Source organism: Pleurodeles waltl, chromosome 5 (genome assembly GCF_031143425.1).
Source record: "Pleurodeles waltl isolate 20211129_DDA chromosome 5, aPleWal1.hap1.20221129, whole genome shotgun sequence".
Classification (NCBI taxonomy): domain Eukaryota; kingdom Metazoa; phylum Chordata; class Amphibia; order Caudata; family Salamandridae; genus Pleurodeles; species Pleurodeles waltl.
The window spans coordinates 473,416,498-473,436,263 of record NC_090444.1 but is presented as its reverse complement, the minus strand read 5'-3'; the positions used below and the strand labels follow the sequence as shown (position 1 = coordinate 473,436,263).

Here is a 19,766-nt window from a genome sequence, read left to right as displayed (position 1 = left end):
GCTCCAGTGAGCACAGCATCAGGGGAATCTCTTGGACATGGTTCAGATCTCTGAGGCAACCTGCGAAAGGCCTGCAGTGGTGGTTATCGAATGCAGATTGGGTCAACAGCAGATCCCTCTCCCTTCCCCAACCAGATCTCACTGTACTGACAGATGCGTGAGTCCTGAGATGGGGTGGCCACATGGGAGAGGCGGAGGTCAGAGGCCTCTGGTCTTCGGCGGAGTCCGGGCTCCATTAACCTTTGGCTCTCCAGGCGATCCGACTTGGATTGAAAGCATTCCTTGCCTCTCTTAAAAGGAAAGTGGTGCAGATGTTCACGGACAACATCCCCACCATGTGGTACTGCAACAAGCAGGGCGGAGTGGGGTCGTGGTCCCTGGTGGTTCAACATCTCGCGGGCTCTCTGAATATCAGAGCAGACGAACTCAGCTGTTGATGCATAGTCTATCACGAATGGCGTCTCCATCCGGAGGTGGCGCAAGGTCTCTTTCAGCAGTGAGGAGAGCCTTGGTTAAATATGTTTGTCTCCGCAGAGAACGTGCAATGTCAGCTGTTTTGTGCATTGGAGTTTCCAAGGTGGCACTCGCTTGGCGACGCTTTTCGGCACGAGTGGCACTCAGGCCTCCTGTACGCCTTCCCGCCAATATGCCTTCTGCCCAGAGTTCTGAAGAAGATCGGGCAAGACCGGGCCCAAATAATCTTGGTGGCTCCGGACTGTGCATGAAGTCTGGTATCCTGAGCTATTGACCATGGCCATCGATCCTCTGATCAGACTGCCCCTTTAGGAGAATCTTCTGTCGCAGCAGCAGGAGACGGTTATCCACCCAAACCTGTCCTGTCTCCACCTCCTTGCATGGGGATTGAGCGTCGACAGTTGATGGCTTTTGACCTTCCACCCGAAGTCTATAATGTCATCTTGGCAGCCATGCGTCCCACCACCAAAACGGTATGCGCCTGTTGTTGAAAGAAATTTGTGGCATGGTGTATCAAGAAATCGGTTGATCCCGTCTCTGCACCTCTCTCAGACGTTCTCCTCTTACTCTCTCTCTTGCCCAGCAGGGCTCTGCTCTGGGCACCCTGAAAGGGATATTTGTCTGTCACCTCTGCCTTTTTCGGCTATCAGACCAACCTTGTGTTTTCAAATCTCCCGTTGTTGGGAGGTTTCTTAATGGCCTCACTCATATCTTTCCTCCCGTCCTGTTCATCATACCCCAGTGGGATTTTAACTTGGTCCTCACATACCTCATGTGTGCCCCTTTCGAGCTGCTCTACAACTGTTCTCTATGGCTCTTGACCCTTAAAACAGCTTTCTTGATTGCTATCACCTTTGCTAGGAGAGTGAGTGAGCTCCAAGCTGTTTCTTCGAAGCCACCATTCCTAGCAGTGCATCCTGACAAAGTGGTGCTTCGCACCTGGGCTTCCTTTCTTCCCAAAGTGGTAACGCCTTTTCACGTAAGCCAATCGATCACCTGGCCTACTTTTCACGCACCCCCATATCCCTCTCATGAGGAGTAGGGACTCCACTGTCTGGATCCAAAAAGAGCATTTGCGTTCTACCTAGATCGTTCCACAGATTTCGAAGTGGACGATCAACTCTGTGGGTTATGTGGGTTTGAAGAAAGGGAAGGCAGTGCAGAAGAGGACCACCTTGCGATGGGTAGTCCTCTGCATCAAGATGTGCTACGCTTTGGCAAAAAAGCAACCCACTGAGGGTTTGCGCACTCATTCAACCAGAGCAACTGCTGCTATCACAGCGTTAACACGTGGAGTTCCAGTCCTAGATATCTGCCAGGCCGCAACATGGGCGTCTTTACATACGTTCACCAAACATTACTGTCTTGACAGTCCGGTCACAGAGACGGCTATTTTGGACATTTGGCCCTGCAGGACTTTTTCGTGGGATCTTGGTTCGCAGCCCACCTCCGGAGAGGGTATAGCTCGTGTATCTTTTGTAAGGTAAGGAATCTGCAACTAGAAGTCTCTATCAGATGTACAAGTTACTTACCTTTGGTAACAATATATCTGGTAGTGACACATTCTAGTTGCAGATTCCTTATTGACCAGCCCATCCTCCCCGCACTGCAAATTGATTTCTAGCGACAGGTACTTCCCTTTAAGGGCCCTAGTTTTGGTGCACCATTGTCGGTCTTCTTCATGGCTTCGTGCTACTGGCGTAGAAAGTTGTGAAAAGAAACTGATGTCAGCGCTCCGGGGTGGCACCTATATACGACTGCAACATCATCACACCGACAACGATGCCCGTGGAGTCGACCAACGCCACCTAACGGTGCAAAGGGGTACTGCTCGAAGAAAAATCTCCTGATCCAGTCTGACATCTGGGGGAAATTCCAGGGTAAGGAATCTGCAACTAGAATGTCTCTACCAGATATATCGTTACCGAAGGTAAGTAACTTTTACAATTAGGGGCACCCCTGAAACTTGCTCTTTAGATTTCGGGCGACCTTAAAGAAAAAGGACTGAAGAGCCGCACCAGTAGAGAAGACTCTAGACTAAAACTGACTTGGCCCCAGCCCTACCTGCCTGTCTGCAGCTTCAAAACTCCTGCTACAAAAAGGCAATGCGTCCTGCAGGACCAATGACCTCTACAAGCCCCCACAGGACTACCTGCCTACCCAAGGACCAAAATCTCCCAAGGCCAGCTGCCATGTCCACAAAGAAACCTCCAAGAAGTACTCCAGACCCTCCTGGATCCGCGAGTCCTGCCCACTCCGCACCTGACACCCACAGCCCGAGTACAGGTGGCCCACCGGTCAAGAAAATGTCCCCAGGCGATTCTGACCTCGAATACACCCTGGGTTGTCCCCTCCTTACCAACAAGACACCGCCTGCAGCCTAAATTCAGAGGACCCCCCGACCATCACTGGCTTCAGTGAACATTTTCCGACACCTAAAGGAACCCCTGAACCTGCAGCCCCCTGGCCTTGGAGAACCTAACCGACGGTCCAGCAACATAAAATGGGCTCTCTACTTGCAAGTCCACTGGTTGGTCTTTTTCAGCTGACTCTCTGGACCAAGCCGGCAGCCTTTTTCGACCCCCCCCCCCCCCCCCCCCCCCCCCGGGTGCCACTATTGAAAAACATTGGGTGCCCAACGCTGTGTTTGCACTCTGCACCCGACCGCCCGTGCTGCTGATGGTGTGTGTTTGGTGTTGACCTGTGGCCCACTCAGTGCTTATCTAAACCACCCCCTCCCACCAGATCTGTGCCCCGAAGTCACTGGTACTTATCTGCACTTGATACTTTCCCTCCCTTAGTAGGACTGCAGTGCTTTCTTTGAAAATTGCAGTGTCTACTTTTGATATTGAAAAGTATTACTCACCTGAAAACTGTTCTGTAGGAAAGTCCTTTTTTTTTGCCTGATCACCCCCACTCTTTCTGGATAGGTACTGGTGGTTACTGACTCTTGGCTGTGCCCTGGGTACTGCTTACCAGTCCCAGGGCCAGTGCTCTGTGTAAAATGGATATGCAAATTAGGCTAATTATAATTGGCTAAGTTAACCTACCTATAAGTCCCTAGTATATGGTAGGGCATGTAGGTTTAGGGACCACAGCATAGGTGGTGCACACCTAGGTGCATTGCTGAGGTGCCCAGTGTCATTTTAACAGCAAGCCTGCCTTGCTGGCTGCTTTTAAATTAAAGTTATATGCAAATTCGACTTTGGAATTAAAGGTACTTCCAAAGTTTTAAACTACCTTATTTTTACATATAAGTCACCCCTAAGGTGTGCCCTATGTGCCCCTAGGGCTGGGTGCCATGTAACTATAAGCAGGGACTTTATAAAAATAGATTTATAAGCCCTGGTGAGGTAAAAACAGCCAAATTCGTTTTTCCCTCATTGAAGTAAATGGCCTTCATAGGCTAGAATGGGCAGACTTTATTTTAAATTTTAAAGTCTCCTTAAATGTTACATACCAAGAATTTGGTATCAAATTGATTGTTATAATAAATCCCACAACTTCCAGTTGTTGGATTTAATATAACTAGTGCAGGTAAAAAGTTTAGACTTTACCTAAAAAGTTGCCAATTTCAGCTCTGCATTGTTTTTGCTGCTGTGCTCTGATTGGCCAGCCTGCAGCAGCTTCTGCCAGGCCACTTTAATGAGGTGTGAAGTGGCCTGGCTTCACACAAAGGAATGTGCTTGGGGGAGAGAATCTCCCCTCAGCAGATGGTGAGGCAGGAAGGGGGAGGGCTGCCAAACTGGTCTTCAAAGGCAGAGAAGGACATCTGGAGCACCCAGCAACACCCCCACATCCTGCAAACCCAGACAGCTAGGTGCCCCCTTGATTAGATTAGGAGAGGGCAGGAGAGGGGTGTGTTTATGATTTTTAGCCACACCAGTGGGTGGGCTCTGCCAGATCTCTCCTCCAAAAATCAGATTCATCCATTTTGGATTTTTAGAGACTGTTGCCTTCTGGGATGGATTTTTGCCACACTTCCCAGGAAGTGGTCATCACAGGGGGACGACCCTGTCCCTGATTGGAGAACCAGGGCCCCCCTGCTTTTCACCCAGGAGCAAGGATAAAACTGGCAGACCTGCACCCACGCCTCAGATCCCCACCAAATTTCAAGAAGAAAGAACTACAAGGAGAAGAAGGACTGCCCTGCTGGACCCCTGGCCTGCACCTGGACCCTGCACTCAGAAAGACTGCACCAGCTGCACACTTGGGCTTCACCACAAGAAGGACTTTGCCTGGCTTCCACTGGTTCAAGGAGGGACTCCCTGTTTGCTACAGGTGAAAAATTGCTATCCAGAGTCCCCTGCACCAACTCCTGAAAAAGTGACCAGCTGACCACTGTCCAGTGGCCAAAAAAGGAGTTTGCGCCAGGTGCATTCTGGGAGTTGAAGTCCGCACTTCCCAAGGACCATCACAGAACTTCTGGACCCTTGGGGTGAGCTGTGGACCCCAAAAGAACCTTAAAAGAACATCTGGGTGAAGCCCCAGAAGTTTGGAAAAGATTGGAGAATTTTTGAAAAAAAGCTCCATAAAGTGACCGACCCGACGCGGAAATTCTAGCCGGCTTGCCTCAACCGCGACCCGGCCTGACTTCGTGGTTCGTCCCGGTAAAGAAAAACATCCAAAAAAGAGACTAAGTCCGAACGTAAAAAGTTGACCGGGACCTTCCAACCATGGTATCCGAGAAGGGCTCCACGGACGTCGGATCAAGATCCAGGTTTACCCCGGTCGAAGGATTTTCATCTCGAAAAAACGACTAAGTCCGAAGGTAAAAATCACCACCGAGGAAACCGACTTCGCGTATCCGGACAAGGGCTCCAGGAGGTCGGATCCAACTGGCAGGATCGTCCCGGGGAAGAAAAACATCAAAAAAGAGACTAAGCCAGAAGGTAACTTTTTAACCGAGGCCTCCCGCGACTTGTAGCCGAGCAGGGCTCCATCGCGGTCGGCCTGAAAGTTTGACTTTGCCCCGGTCCTGGTGCAACCAGATGACCCGATTGGCGCTTTTTGTTTCTAAGCGCTAGAAAATAATAATACTTTAAAAATTCATATCTCCGGTTCCCCTGAACCGATTTTAATCGTTTTTGTGTCATTTTAAAGATAAAAATATAAGCTATTTTTATAAATTGTTTTTGGATTTTTAAACTGTTTCCTGTGTTTTATTTAATTACTGTTTTGTGATATTTGAATGCTTTACACTTTGTCTCCTAAGTTAAGCCTTGACGCTCGATGCCAAGCTACCAAGGTTAGAGCTGGGATTAATTTACTGAGACCTAACTGTACTTATGTGGAGGTTTGTGGCTTGTTGCTAGGTGTAGGTACCTACCTGCCCTACCAATAACCCATTTTCCAACATGTTCTAACTGTGGATTACAAACAAAGTGCATTTGATACTTAGAAGTGATACATTCTTGAAACTGTACTTACCTGCAACAAAGATCCTTTTGGTTCTAGAAAATAATTAACAAAGTATATTTTTTGGTACATAAATATTGGCCTGGAGTTAGTCATTGACTGTGCGTCTTATTTCTTGACTGTGTGTGTACAACAAATGCTTTGCACTACCCTCTGATAAGTCTAACTGCTTGACCACACTACCACAAAATAGACCATTAGTATTATCTACTCTTAGCCTCTGTAAAGCCTCTGGGGATCTGGGTCTCTGTGCACACTATACCTTACTTTGGTATAGTATATACAGATCCAGCTCATATATATGTATAGGACCACAATTTTTTGTAGACAATATTTTTGTAGCTTACAATGCAGGTATTTAAGCTTGATATATAGATCCACAATATTTTTGGTGTAACATTTATCTTTCACAGTACTTTTGTCATCATTATTATGGCATAGATGCATGTCGTCTTAAACAATATCCATTATCAGAGAACTTAACTTGAAACAGTGTATTGTGTTTGTAAGGGTTGTTGACTCGCATCTTAACATAACTACACACGCTGGAAAGCATTTAGACAACATGGGGATGTTAATACAGTCCATTTTATTCATTTTGTATCTACTAACTATGTTTCTTGCAGGACTGATTGAAGAATAACAAAATTAAGGAACCTAGTTTGGTACCTATTATCTTAAAATATTTAGTGTGAGTTAACATTAATGAATTCAGTCTTCGCAGCTTTCAGCAAAATCTTGTACACTGCAGATGTCTTCCTGGCTTTCTCTTTTCAGATGTGTGCCATGTTTTGAAAAGAAAGCATGCTGTTGGGAAGAGGCATTTCCCAATAATTTTCTAATCGACATTAGGCCCCCACAATGAACACCACAGCAGAGCATGACCACTGTAGAGCTTGGCATTGGAAGAAGAGTTAATGTCTTCCAGCAGAATTACAACATTTGTCTTGTATTCTGCAGACGGTACTCTTCCAAGAACTGTGAAGATTATTGCAGTCGCTAGAGCATGAGATGCTACAGTTTCTGCATTGACTTGTGTGCATAACAGGTATGTGTGTGAGTTTGAATGGTCATGCCAAACTAACTCTTCCATTTGTGTACGTTCCATAGTTCTCAGTGGGGCTAGACAGAGAAGACTTTCAGACTGTGCTGCAGGGCAGTCATCTGCACAAGAAGTGACATGTTCCATATTACCTACTACATAGTGAGGAAAGCCTACTTTAGAAGACCCACAGTGTGCACTTTTTTGTGCTAGCGGCTTCAGTTTGATTTACTGGCAAAAATGAATGTGCAGCAAAGGCACCGACTAATACCAAGGAAGGAGAAAAGAGGACCTTTCAGTGCTAAAAAAAAAAACACTGGTTCCTATAGCAAACCCCATGTCCTGCTGTGTGGAGAGCATACTCAAAATCCTGGTGCTATTTCGTGCGACTGTGCTGTTAATGTAGTTTAAGGCTGTGGTTGCTAGAATGGGAATTCCATTGTAGGACAACAGCAGAAGTGCTGAACTCGAGGTGAGCTAGAAGGCTATAGGAGGTACTGTAGAATCCTGGACGTAAATCATAGCTTTAGCATGGTGCAGTACTGTCCATGCATGACAAGGTAATGTAGCTTCCAAAGAGGTAAACATGTGAGTACTGCAACTCACAGTTCCCAAACTTGCCAAAAGGCATGAACTGTCCATTGCTGCTGAGAGGTATTAGTGAGGATGCAGGGAGATGTGGAGTATAGCAGTTCCCATTTGTCATGTAATTTGAGCAGCGTATGATTTATTTTATCATCTGGATGTGCTTGGGTATGCCCCAAGGTGAGGAGTTGATCTGAAGCGTGTTTGCTTGTAATCCGTGGCTGTGTGGTGTTAATGCAGAGAAAACATGTTTTTTCAGTTGTCCATGCCTCGTTGGATTTGCATTTTGCATTCACTGTAGATTAAAAAAAAAAAACACAGACACACCCTTTTTTTGCACTTTGGAAAGATTCAGTGGATGACTTGGTATAAAAGTCAACTATAGTGCTTGAAAAGTTCTTTGATGGATTCAGGCATTGGTGATGCATTAATTGTGATGTGTATCACAGTTTAGGACTCAGAGCATCAAGGAAACAGCATATGATACTCTTCTTAACCTCTCACTTCTTGATTAATTAAAACATTCTTAGCGAATGCTTTTGCTTTGGTTCGTTTTGTGCTGTCCAAGAATTTCACTTATAGCTGTACAATATTAATGCCCCCAGACGTCCCTTGTAACTAGGGCCCCAGTTCCAAAAACTAACACAATAGTCCAAGTTCTATTCCATTATTCCTAGCTGAAGAATTCAAGCAACCAGCCTGTTTTAATCATTCTAATTGTTTTCAAATTAAACATTCCGGATCCACAGGAGACTCTGTTGAGCACCAAGGGGGTGCCGAGAGACAGGTGCTGACAGGCAACAGCTTGCCTCGTGGTGGACGTCCAACTCAATCCCAAGATCCCACTGCCAGCTTTTGAATTATTTGAGCTGGAATTACCACACGTGCTGGCACTTGACTTGCCCTCTAGTGGAGCCTCGCTAAAGGATTTAAATGGTCTCATTCCAATGACAGGGCTTAATAAGAGACCTGCATTGTTATTTTTCGTCTCTACCTCCCCGGGTGGGGAATGGATTATTTGCATGTCTGCTACCTTTCTAGCATGTTGTAGCTGTTTTCAGAATTTCTCCAGAATCAAACCCGATTCCCAAATACCGGTTGTCACCATGGTAGAAACAAAGTGTCACCAAAAGTTGATAGGGCAGATATCCAAGTGTATGATGGCCATCACGGGGATGTGCGAACAGCCCAAGTTTATATAGTTGGCAGAGCAGCTTGGTTAACCCAGATTGGTTTTAGTGTAATAAATGCATGCATCCTGTGAGGTCAGTACTTGTATGCTGTACAATTACTACAATTACCAGAGTAACAGTGGGAGCGATCAAAGGAAATCAAGATCTTTATTCCACCAACAGCAGATGCAGGCTTCTAGCTTACTTCCTCACCAGCAGCTGTACACTCACCCTTAACCTCCCCAAATTCCCCAGTATTCTACCCGGTTACTAAGGTACCCTTGGAGCATCATTGGTAGAATAGAATACCTGGTCAGTGACATTTCAAGAGGAAGCCACAACAATAACATAATTTATGGAATGAGCCAATTGCAATTTCACTGTACCAACAAGCCATGTGTACTTATATATGCCTGCCTTAATCATTGAAACAAGCATATGCTACTGGGAGGATCGTCCAGGTAGCTCCACCTACTGGAAGAGGAGTCTTAAGCCCAGGCCAATCCGCACATGCCACAGAAGCCTACATGGGTCGGAAGGCCCTGCTACAGGCATAGAATGGGTGGACTGGCAGATCCAACCGTCCCTGGCAGCCCTTCCTGCTCTATGATGATGGAATGGAAAGACTGGGCCAAGGTTTAGCCTGAGTGAGATGGAGGCACCCCACAGAGCAGTTGTTCCGAGCTGCTGCAGAAATACATTGGGTGGAGAAAGGGCAATATTGCAGCATCCTTGGCCTGGGCTACCAGGCCACATCCAGGTCTAGCTTAACTCAACCCCTCATCCACTCTGGTCAGACCACAAGGGGGTATCCTGTCAGATGGCCTGGCCTTCGCTCTTTTGGATGGGAAGAAAACTTGAGAGGTGGGCTTCCCTGACATGCACACACTCAAGTTAGATGATCCCAGGCAGGAGGCATGCTCTTTGAAAAAACAGCTGAGGCTGGCTAAACAGTACATCCCTAAATGGACTGTATATGGATAATTAATCATAGTATGTTGCCAGTTAGACCATTCCTGGGCAGGGATGTTTTTGTTTGGAAAACCTGCCTGTTCTCTGGGAAGCCAGGCAGGCTCATCAGGCATAGGTGGAAGGCAGCTAGGGCCCCAGAACCCTGCATTATCAGGGCACGCTGGCTTCTGCCCTCATAGTGCCCATGTAGAGTGACCAGATTACTGACAGGTCCCAAGCACCTTGTCCTTGTCAACATGGAGGAAGACCAATTGCCATCCTTGTCATTCGTGCACACTGGGTGTCAGAGGGGGACATTGGAGTGAATGTGTTTGAATTCCTGGAACTCTAACTAGGCTTGAAGCATCAAATATTTTTTGTGGCAGCCTGGCCATTAGGTTGCACCATTCACTTCTATTGGGCGCACCACCAGATTACCAGGCCCAGAAGATGGCCATCTGGTCACACTGTACCTTCTGGAAAGCGTTTAAATTGGAAGGGCACAGTGTGACTCTGCAGGCTGGGGCTCAAACCATAGGCCCGGCCTGAGGCACAGCCAATTACAGGACTCCCCTAACATGGCCTCCCAATATGCCACACTCAGAAATTTTCACCCAGGCAAGCAGGGGAACCATGGGCCTCTAGTAACCTGTCCTGGGCTCTGAGACATGGCGGTCCGACTCATGGATGAGAGTTCCTGCGGAGGCAGGTCAGTCCAGCCTGAGCTCTGCCCTTTGACCAGGCCAGAGCTACTAAACCTATAAAAACAGGTTAGCCTTCACTGGGCACTTTGCCTCTCAGTGGACTGAAGAACAGAGCTCAGGGCTGATAGCTTGAACCCTCTGGGCTGGCTGTATTTCTGACCTGGGACCCAGACAGTGCTTCTTATTCCAGCAAAGCAGGGGAGCCCTTCCAGGGCCTCAGTAATCCATTTATGAGTACTCTGAGATGCCCCAGGCTGGTGCATGGGCCGCAGTTCCCAGGGTTGCACCCAGGACCCATCCAGGGGAGCCCTCTTCAGGCACTCTTCAACATGGTGTGCCAACACATGCACCCAAGGTGAGCTGTGCTAAAATTCTGTCCCCTTGGTCATGTTAAAGCTTTTCACCCCACTGAGAGCAGAGACTGGTCATCTGATCACTTTCATAGGACTTACCGGTCCCTGCACCATCTGGAGAGAGCAACTAGATCGGCAGTAGGCTCCTTCGCACTATCAACCCGAAGTTAAGTGTAGGAATCTGGCTTTGTATATATACTATATCAAAGTGAGATATAGTGTGCACAGAGTCCAGGGGTTCCCCAGAGACTTAACAGAGGCAGTACTTGGGTGCTGCAGGCAAGGCACAGGGGGGTCCTCGGGCAAGCCACTGACTGGATAGGGAGGAGGGCTGCCTGCTGGTCATTGCTTCACCGGTGGTCGGTTTCTCTAGAGTCTGGGGGCTGTGGGTGCAGTGCTTCTGCAGGCATCGGATATCTTCGTCCCGGGCAGTCGCGGTCAGGGGGTTCTTCGGGACTCCCTCTGCAGGCGTCATTGTGGAGGGGTGGAGCGGTCAGCCCAGGGTGGACACTTGGTCTGAATCGCCTGGGGATCCTCTCTGGATAGTTGAGCCACCTGGACACGGGCTGTGGGCGTTGGGTGCAGAGTGGTTAGGACTCACACATTTGGAGTAAGATGGAAGTCCTTAGAAACAGTTTCTTCTGTTCCTCTTTTGTAGACGGCGCCGCTATCTTTGGGAGTTATTGGACCTTCTGGATGCAGGGCTGTCCTCTGTATTTGGACAGAGGTCACTGGTCCCACAGGATGTGTCGCTGGTTCAGGTTCACTGAAGCAGGAGACAGGCTGGTAGGCTGGGGCCAAATCAGTTTTTGTCTCCTTTTCTTCTCTGCTGGGGTTTCGGCTTAGCAGTCCTTCTTGTAGGTCGTCAGGAATCAGGGAAGCCCTTAAATACTAAATTTAGGAGCATTTTTAGGGGTCAGAGGGTGGTAGCCAATGGCTACTGTCCCTGAGGGTGGCTATCCCCTTCTTGTGCTCCCTCCCTTTGGGGAGAGGGGCACATTTCTAACCCTATTGGTCCCTATCCTCCAAACCAAGATGGAAGATTCTGCAGGGAGGGGGTCACCTCAGCTCTGGACACCTTAGGGGTGGTTCTGGCTAGGGGGGAGGGGTTCACACCTCCCTGCTTTCCCTAATTTTCCCACCAGACTTGCCGCAAAAAGTGGGGCTTTGTCTGGTAGGTGGGTGACTCCATAGCTGGAGTGCCCTGGGGAACTGTAACCTGAGGTTTGAGTCTTTGAGGCTCACCACCAGGTGTTACAGTTCCTGCAGGGGGGGAGGTGTGAAGCACCTCCACGCAGCACAGTCTTTGTTTTCTGGCAACCGAGAGCACAAAGGCTCTCACCCCATGTGGCCAGAAACCCGTCTGGTAGTGGCAGGCTGGCACAGACTGGTCAGTCCTGCACTAGCAGTTTGGCTAGCATGTAGGGTGCATCTCTAAGATGCCCTCTTTGTGAATTTTTCAATAAATCCCACACTGGCATCAGTGTGGGTTTATTGTGCTGAGAAGTTTGATACTAAACTTCCCAGTATTCAGTGTAGCCATTATGGTGCTGTGGGGTTCATAATGACAAACTCCCAGACCATATACTCAATATGGCTACCCTGCACTTACAATGTCTAAGAATTGACTTAAACACTGTAGGGGCATATTGCTCGTGTAGCTGTGCCCTCACCTGTGGTATAGTGCACCCTGCGTTAGGGCTGTAAGGCCTGCTAGAGTGGTGACTTACCTATGCCACAGCCAGAGGTTTATGGACAGGGCACCCTGAGAGGGGTGCTATGTTGACTGTCTCTTTTCTCCCCACCAGCACACAAGCTGCAAGGCAGTGTGCATGGGCTGAATGAGGGGTCCCTTAGGGTGGCATAACACATGCTGCAGCCCTTAGCAACCTTTCCTGGCCACAGGGCCCTTGGTACCCTGGGTACCTTTTACAAGGGACTTAACTGTGTGACAAGGCTGTGCCAATTGTGGAAACAAAGGTACAGTTTGGGGGAAAGAACACTGGTGCTGGGGCCTGGTTAGCTGGGTCCCAGCACACTTCCAATCAAAGCTGGCATCAGCAATAGGCAAAAAGTGTGTGTGTGGGGGGTAACCATGCCAACAGTGGCATTTTCTTACATTACATCATTAGCCTTTCTTGTTATCCATGCACGTCAGGAGACACAAGGGCCTTTTAGCAAATACATCTAAATCTCCTGGTGCCTTGGCTGGGCTTGAAGCTTCAAATGAGCCCTCACTCACCCAGAAGTGGCATGTTTTTTATATTGAATACAAAATGTCACCAGTGACGTTGGCACAGCAGATTTTGCACCACCCACGTGGACGGGGTAAATGGTAAACAGGTGTCATTTGGCACTCCCTTAACTATAATTTCGCGCACCCCTGATCACGGGTGCACCTGATGTGGGTGGTGTTTTTCAAGTTGTAGTGTGTTGATATGCATAGTGTCTTATGGAGTGGGTCTTTGCCTCTGTGTTGTAGTGGTGTTTGTGATTTGGTGAGGTCTTGCATCATGTTTCGTGTTTTTATGATGTGTAAGGAGGGTCAGCTTTGACGGCAGGGGGTTTCATAATACTTTTCTTAAAGGCACGCCATACGGCTACCTTGGTTTTAACTCAATCTTAATTAAAGGGAATATGTCACCCTAGCCCAGTTAACAAACACTGCTAGTTACTAAGATTTCTGAATTTAGATTGAGTGTTTGTATTTGAAAGGTGCAATAAATATCACAACTGTTGAAGTAGCGCTTGTACGGTTGTAAAATAAAACGACCTCTAAATACCCAAAGAGCAGCACACAGTATGAAGCAGTGTGTTCTTAATTTGTAAACATGCTCTAAAATGGAAGCCGCACCTCCCTCCTTAGACTCTTCTTTGCTGCTCGTTAAACACCGGTTAAGGTTAAGTGTTAGGTTCTCTACCACCTTTTGTGCTTTCTGCAGAAGACTGTATTCGCTTTCATCTAAACTGCCGGTGGCAATCTGAGCTGTTTTGGGAAAAGCGTTTTGAGATGTTAATTCCAAGATGAAATCGTGGACTTGTCAGGTGCCAGAAAATATGCCTTACATTATCTCTGTTGTTTTCAAGTACGTTATTTAACACCTGTGTACACCCTCAGCCGGGCTGAAGCACTCAAGCCCTAGTGTTTATCTACGGTCTTAAAATATTAGACCTCGAGTGAAATTATTTCTCTCCTATTTGAGCCCATTGTACATCCGATTGCGAAATAAGCATGTTAAAACGTAGGGTCAAGGGCCCTGTTTTATAATATTGAGGCTTCTAGCGCCTTGTGTCTGGACTGGCGTGTTATATTATAACAATGTCTTGAAGGTGTTTTCCTGACCCTCCCCTTGCCTAAAAGTAAAATCCCTTAATGCATCATCCAAAAGAAAACTTCCCCTGAGGCATGGTTAGATTTCTATCCCCATTTCTTTCCTGTTTTTCTATTCTTAAATATCCGCCTAATGATAACCTAGAAATTCTATCCATGGTTGCGATTTCTTTGAAAGCATCTTTTCTGCTCAATTAAAACTGGCTAGCAAATGTTGTGAACAAATCTGTCATATTATTAGCATGGTTGTTTTGTTATTGACTGACCAAAGCATAGGCAACATTGTTGAATTTTGCATTTACATTTTAGGTCACTGCTGGAGCCCCACTCGCAAAAGAATATACAGAAGAGGTAAGAGTCATGATCATGGGGAGGGGGATATACTTGATATTTGTGTCATCAGCTGTGGTAAAAGTGTCTTTCGTATGGTTTCCTTTATTTGAGTACAGTCCACAGTGCTATTAGTAAATCCAGCGTTGTTTGAGATGTATTTTCCATGCCATTGAGCTTGAATGCTATACCTCAGTGTTGTCCAACCTTTTTATTGCCGCGGACCGGTAAATGTTTGATAATTTTTCCGTGGCCCGCTTGTCCCATTGTGTGACAAGCGGGCCACGGAAAAATAATCAAACATTTACCGCCCGCCACATTGGGGCGGCCCGGTGCCGATTGATCCACGGACCGGCACCGGTCCGCGGCCCGGGGGTTGGGGAACACTGCTATACCTCTATTTACAGTTAATGTGACAGAATATAATCCAGCAATTTCTCCATTTCTGAAAACAAAGGCGACCACCTAACTAGAATAAATCTGGGAGAAAACACACCAATCACACAAAACAGCAATCACCAACACCACTTTTCTTTTGTGAGAAATAGTAATGACTACATCTATTTTTGTTATCACTCGATAGTTAATCACATAATAAAGCTCATCACTCACTATTTTTTTAACTACTCTGGACAGGCCTTGTGCACGTAACAAAAATAATTCAATTAGTTTAAAGGTTACATTTTTAAGTATTCAGAGGAGGCAACGGTGGACTTTCCTGGCGAGAACCACATGCTCAAGAGAGGGATTACATTCTCACATATCCTCCGAACCTATTTCGCAAAATGATCTAATATTAACAAGCAACAAACACCTCACGTTGAAAATGTGGATATCTGTCAGCTAGTGTGAACCAAACATGCCACCTTAGCAGAAGTACATTAATATTCACTTAAACAAAGACAAATGCCCAACTGACAATTACACTCACTGCTGCTCAGGAATTCAGACCTTGGGGCGGAAATAGCGACACAAAGGCAAGAATATTTTACATTTAATGTCAAAAGAAAGACCTCACCTCTGATTCACTGGGATATTTTCAAAGCAGTTCTTGGGAGTAGATACCTAGCATTGACGGCAAGCAGCAGGTCCACAGGCTTAGAAACCTTAAAATACTGACGCTCGAGGAGGACCTCAGAGAGGTGAAACAGAAATACTGAGACAAACCGCGCTTATCCAACATGCACAAGCTCATAACTGTTAGGGGCCACCTTGCAACACTGTACTAAAAAGTGGAACTTCCCTTCTTTACTTCAAATGACAGTCATATGTAACTGACAACAACGTGGGTACAACCATAGCTTGACAAATAAGAGGGAAGTGAAATATGTCGAAACAATTAAGAACTCGGTAGGGGAAATCCTCTTAAAATTCAAACTGAAGGATTTAAGTAAATTATATGAATCATTTTATTCCAGAACAAAAAGACCAAGATAAAAGCAGATTAGATATCTAAAAATATTAAAATACTTTAACCTCCTTAAAACTGTAAAGAGGTCTTGGGAGCTCTAATAACAGGAGAATAAATTCTCCATGCAATACAAAGCCCCTGGCCTGGATAGCCTTACAAGCAATTTTTACAAAACATTTCTACCATCTTTACTTCCAAGACTAGAAGAGCTTTTCAACTATTTTGCTGAAAATTGACAAATTACCACTGGCATGGGAGAAGCCTGGGTCGTTGGTGGAATACCCAAACTTGGATGTGATCCTCAGTGGTGAGCATCATATGGACTTCTTGCCCTACTAAACATTGATGGAAACTGTACAATATTAACACAAAATGACTAGACAAAATCCTAGTAGAGGTGATTAATCTTCACAGATCAAGCTGTATAATATCTAGACAAACTTGTGATAATATGACCGTTCACTTGGACGAAAAAGCACAGAAGGAAAAGACCTCAGCAATCTCATTTTTGCAGAATGAAGGGAAAGCTTCGACCTTGTGGTCTGAACCTTTTTAACCATGCCAATGAAAATAATGGGCTTCAGTTACATCATTTATTTATTTATAAATAAATATGGGTATGACAATTTACAAAATGTTATTATATTGCTGAATGGTCAGAGAGCTAGAGCGTTTTCAATGACCAGAGGCCCCCCACAGCGTTTCCTCTTGTCACCCTTCTCATTTGCATTGAGCTGCTGAAAGAGAGGATAACAAGAAGTCCATTTGGCAGAGACAAATTAAAAATGTTTCTGTATACAGATGATATACTCCTTACGCTAGGTGAGCCTTGGGCTTCCCTACTGAAATTGGTTACCCAAATCTAGAAATTCAAAATGGTCTCAGGATCCAAGGTTGATATGGCCGAATCAGGTATTCTTAATCCTACTTTCCCTATAGAGAGGGTCCAAATTTTAAAAGAGAAATTCCTCTTTAGGTGGCCAATTAATCACATCAAATGGATGGAGGTAAAAATAACAGCCCAAAATTAATCAACTATATAAATGTAACTTCCCTCCTTTGTTATTTCGATTTGTATGGCACAACCTATCACCTATGAGGCTATCCAGGTGCTATGAGGGTATCCAGGCACTCTATTGGAAGAGGTCGGGGAGTCTCCAAGTTTGATTAGGAATGTTAATCTCCTGGGTAGACTGGGTAAACACGAGAAAAATGAATATGCCAAGAATTTCTTTTCTTTAAAGCTTTTCTAACACCATTAGAGATATCTTCCAAAATGTAAGGTTGATAACTATGAAATTAATCAAGAAAGGGCTGCCTTTACCAGACTTCCAGATATGTTACATGGCTATGCCAGTGAGAATACTGCTGGAATGGTCTAAACCAGAGTCAGATAAACACTGGGTCACCGTGGATCTTGCCATACTGAGAGTCCTCCCTGTGTGATTTAATTTGGTTGCATAAAATTGACAGACAACAAAACGAATCTATTTCTCCTCCAGTCTGCACTACACTTAGAAAGTACAATAATGTTACTGAAAAAGTGACCCTCATGTTTTTTGCTTTGCCTTATACACCAGCCCACTTAAGTAGAAGCTTCACATCACCCGTGAACCCAAGCCTTTTTGACTAATGGAGAAAAGGGGATGTGATTGATTTCTGGCTTCTTTTAATACAGCACCATAAAACCCTTTCATTAGTGTAAAAATAAAAATTGGGGAGGGAGTGAATGCAAGACTGCACTATGTCCAGCTTGTGTGTTGGGTGCTAATGCACCCACCTGCAACAAATACAACTTGAGGCCACTGGGGATAAAACAGTTTTCAAAAAAATGATTGGGAACCTAACAGGCACAAAAGGAGTCATCTGAAAGCTGTGCACTCTGCTTAGGGAAGGCTGCCATGGACATTTATGCTCTTGAATGAAACAATTGGTAGCAATCTTGGGTGCTGTGTTGGAGTATCTTTCCAGAGAAAAGCTAACTTACACACAACCCTCTGGAGTGAAACTCTTTAGCCTGAAAGAATAGGGGGGCAAGGAATATGGAACCCCAGATAAGATGTTAATCATAAGAGATAGGTGTACTAAGTATGCTTCTTTTTCTTTGTTTCTTGGCAGCGTTTTGATTCAAGAGATAAACAAGGAATTACCATACTGGTTTATGGGGAAAAGGGGGTGGGGTGATGTGAGGGTGGCATTTGGGAAATAAAGGATGGGACATAGGCTAATGCGGGAATTTTAGGACATATATTGTAATGCTATATGATTATTTTGATGAGATACTGTATGCTGTGCTCTGTATTTCCTTTATAAAAACCTAATAATAATACGTTGAGAAAAAGGTTGTGTGTTTTTTTTTTTTTTTTTTTTTTGTCCTCATCCCACAACCCTCGCTTTGGTAAGAGAAAAAAAAAAAAAAAACTTTGGTCTTTGCATCCAAGAGTAGACCCCCACAATACCAATGGGCCACACCACCTGTCTTGCACGTACCAAGTTTTCCCACATATGCCATTGGCCACACCTTACTCAGGCTGTGGTCATACCAGAGCGACATCCATTAGGTAGAGGGAGTTTTAATCATTGGACTTAATTTTGGAGAGAAGAAAAAAAAAAGAAAGATGAAAAATCAACATCTAACACACACCAACCATATTTAACACTGGTAAACATTTTCCCAAACCACCCAAAAATCATCTCTTCTACTAAGAGGACCAGATTGTTCCATATTGCATAACCGTATTACTGATGATTGCCAGTCCTGAGCGATGGGAGGTAGTGAGTTCACCCATTTACAACATATTTCCCATCTAGCCAAAAGCATTAATACGAACAAGTGCTCTTGCTGCACAGACACTTTCTGACCCATAAATTCTGGATCACATACCCCAAACATTACCATTAAAAGATTTATTCTTAAATTGTCACCAAAAATTGCCTTAAGGATACTTCCTATATCCTCCCAGTACTTACTCAGACTTGGACATTGCCAAAACATATGGATATCATCCGCATTGACATCCCCACATCGCGGGCAATTTTTGTTGGATTTCCCAATGGGCCGTTAATCTAGCTGGTGACCAAAATAAATCAAATCAAATCAAATCATTAACATTTATAAAGCGCGCTACTCACCCGTGCGGGTCTCAAGGCGCTAGGGGGGAAAGGGGGGGTTATCGCTGCTCGAACAGCCAAGTTTTTAGGAGTCTCCGGAAAGCGGAGTGGTCCTGGGTGGTCCTGAGGCTGGTGGGGAGGGAGTTCCAGGTCTTGGCCGCCAGGAAGGAGAAAGATCTCCCACCCGCCGTGGAGCGGCGGGTGCGAGGGACGGCAGCAAGTGCGAGGCCAGCGGAGCGGAGGGGGCGGGTGGGGACGTAGAAGCTGAGGCGTCTGTTGAGGTATTCCGGTCCCTTGTTGTGGAGGGCTTTGTGTGCGTGGGTGAGAAGACGGAAGGTGATCCTTTTGCTGACTGGGAGCCAATGCAGGTGTCTCAGGTGTGCGGAGATGTGGCTGTTGCGGGGTACGTCGAGGATGAGGCGGGCCGAGGCGTTTTGGATGCGTTGCAGGCGGTTTTGGAGTTTGGCGGTGGTCCCGGCGTAGAGGGTGTTGCCGTAGTCCAGGCGACTCGTGACAAGGGCGTGGGTCACGGTTTTTCTGGTGTTGGCGGGGATCCAGCGGAAGATCTTGCGGAGCATGCGGAGAGTGAGGAAGCAGGCGGAGGACACGGCGTTGACTTGCTTGGTCATGGTGAGAAGAGGGTCCAAGACGAAGCCGAGGTTGCGGGCGTGGTCTGCGGGGGTCGGTGCGGTGCCGAGGGCCGTGGGCCACCAGGAGTCGTCCCAGGCGGACGGGGTGTTGCCGAGGATGAGGACTTCCGTTTTTTCAGAGTTCAGCTTTAGGCGGCTGAGCCTCATCCAATCTGCGACGTCCTTCATACCCTCTTGTAGGTTGGTCTTGGCGCTGGCGGGGTCCTTGGTGAGGGAGAGTACAAGTTGGGTGTC

General features: G+C 46.2%; 1 protein-coding gene across 3 annotated transcripts in view; it reads left to right on the top strand.

Annotated features, from left to right (window-relative positions):
• The window catches only part of MTHFD1L (methylenetetrahydrofolate dehydrogenase (NADP+ dependent) 1 like), a 1,484,080-nt gene that overhangs the window by 1,066,349 nt on the left and 397,965 nt on the right, over positions 1-19,766 (top strand). For all 3 annotated transcript variants that reach the window (XM_069234289.1, XM_069234288.1, XM_069234290.1), the window contains one exon: positions 14,340-14,381. In XM_069234289.1, coding sequence (XP_069090390.1) covers positions 14,340-14,381 — 42 coding nt within the window. The remainder of the gene's footprint in view (positions 1-14,339; positions 14,382-19,766) is intronic.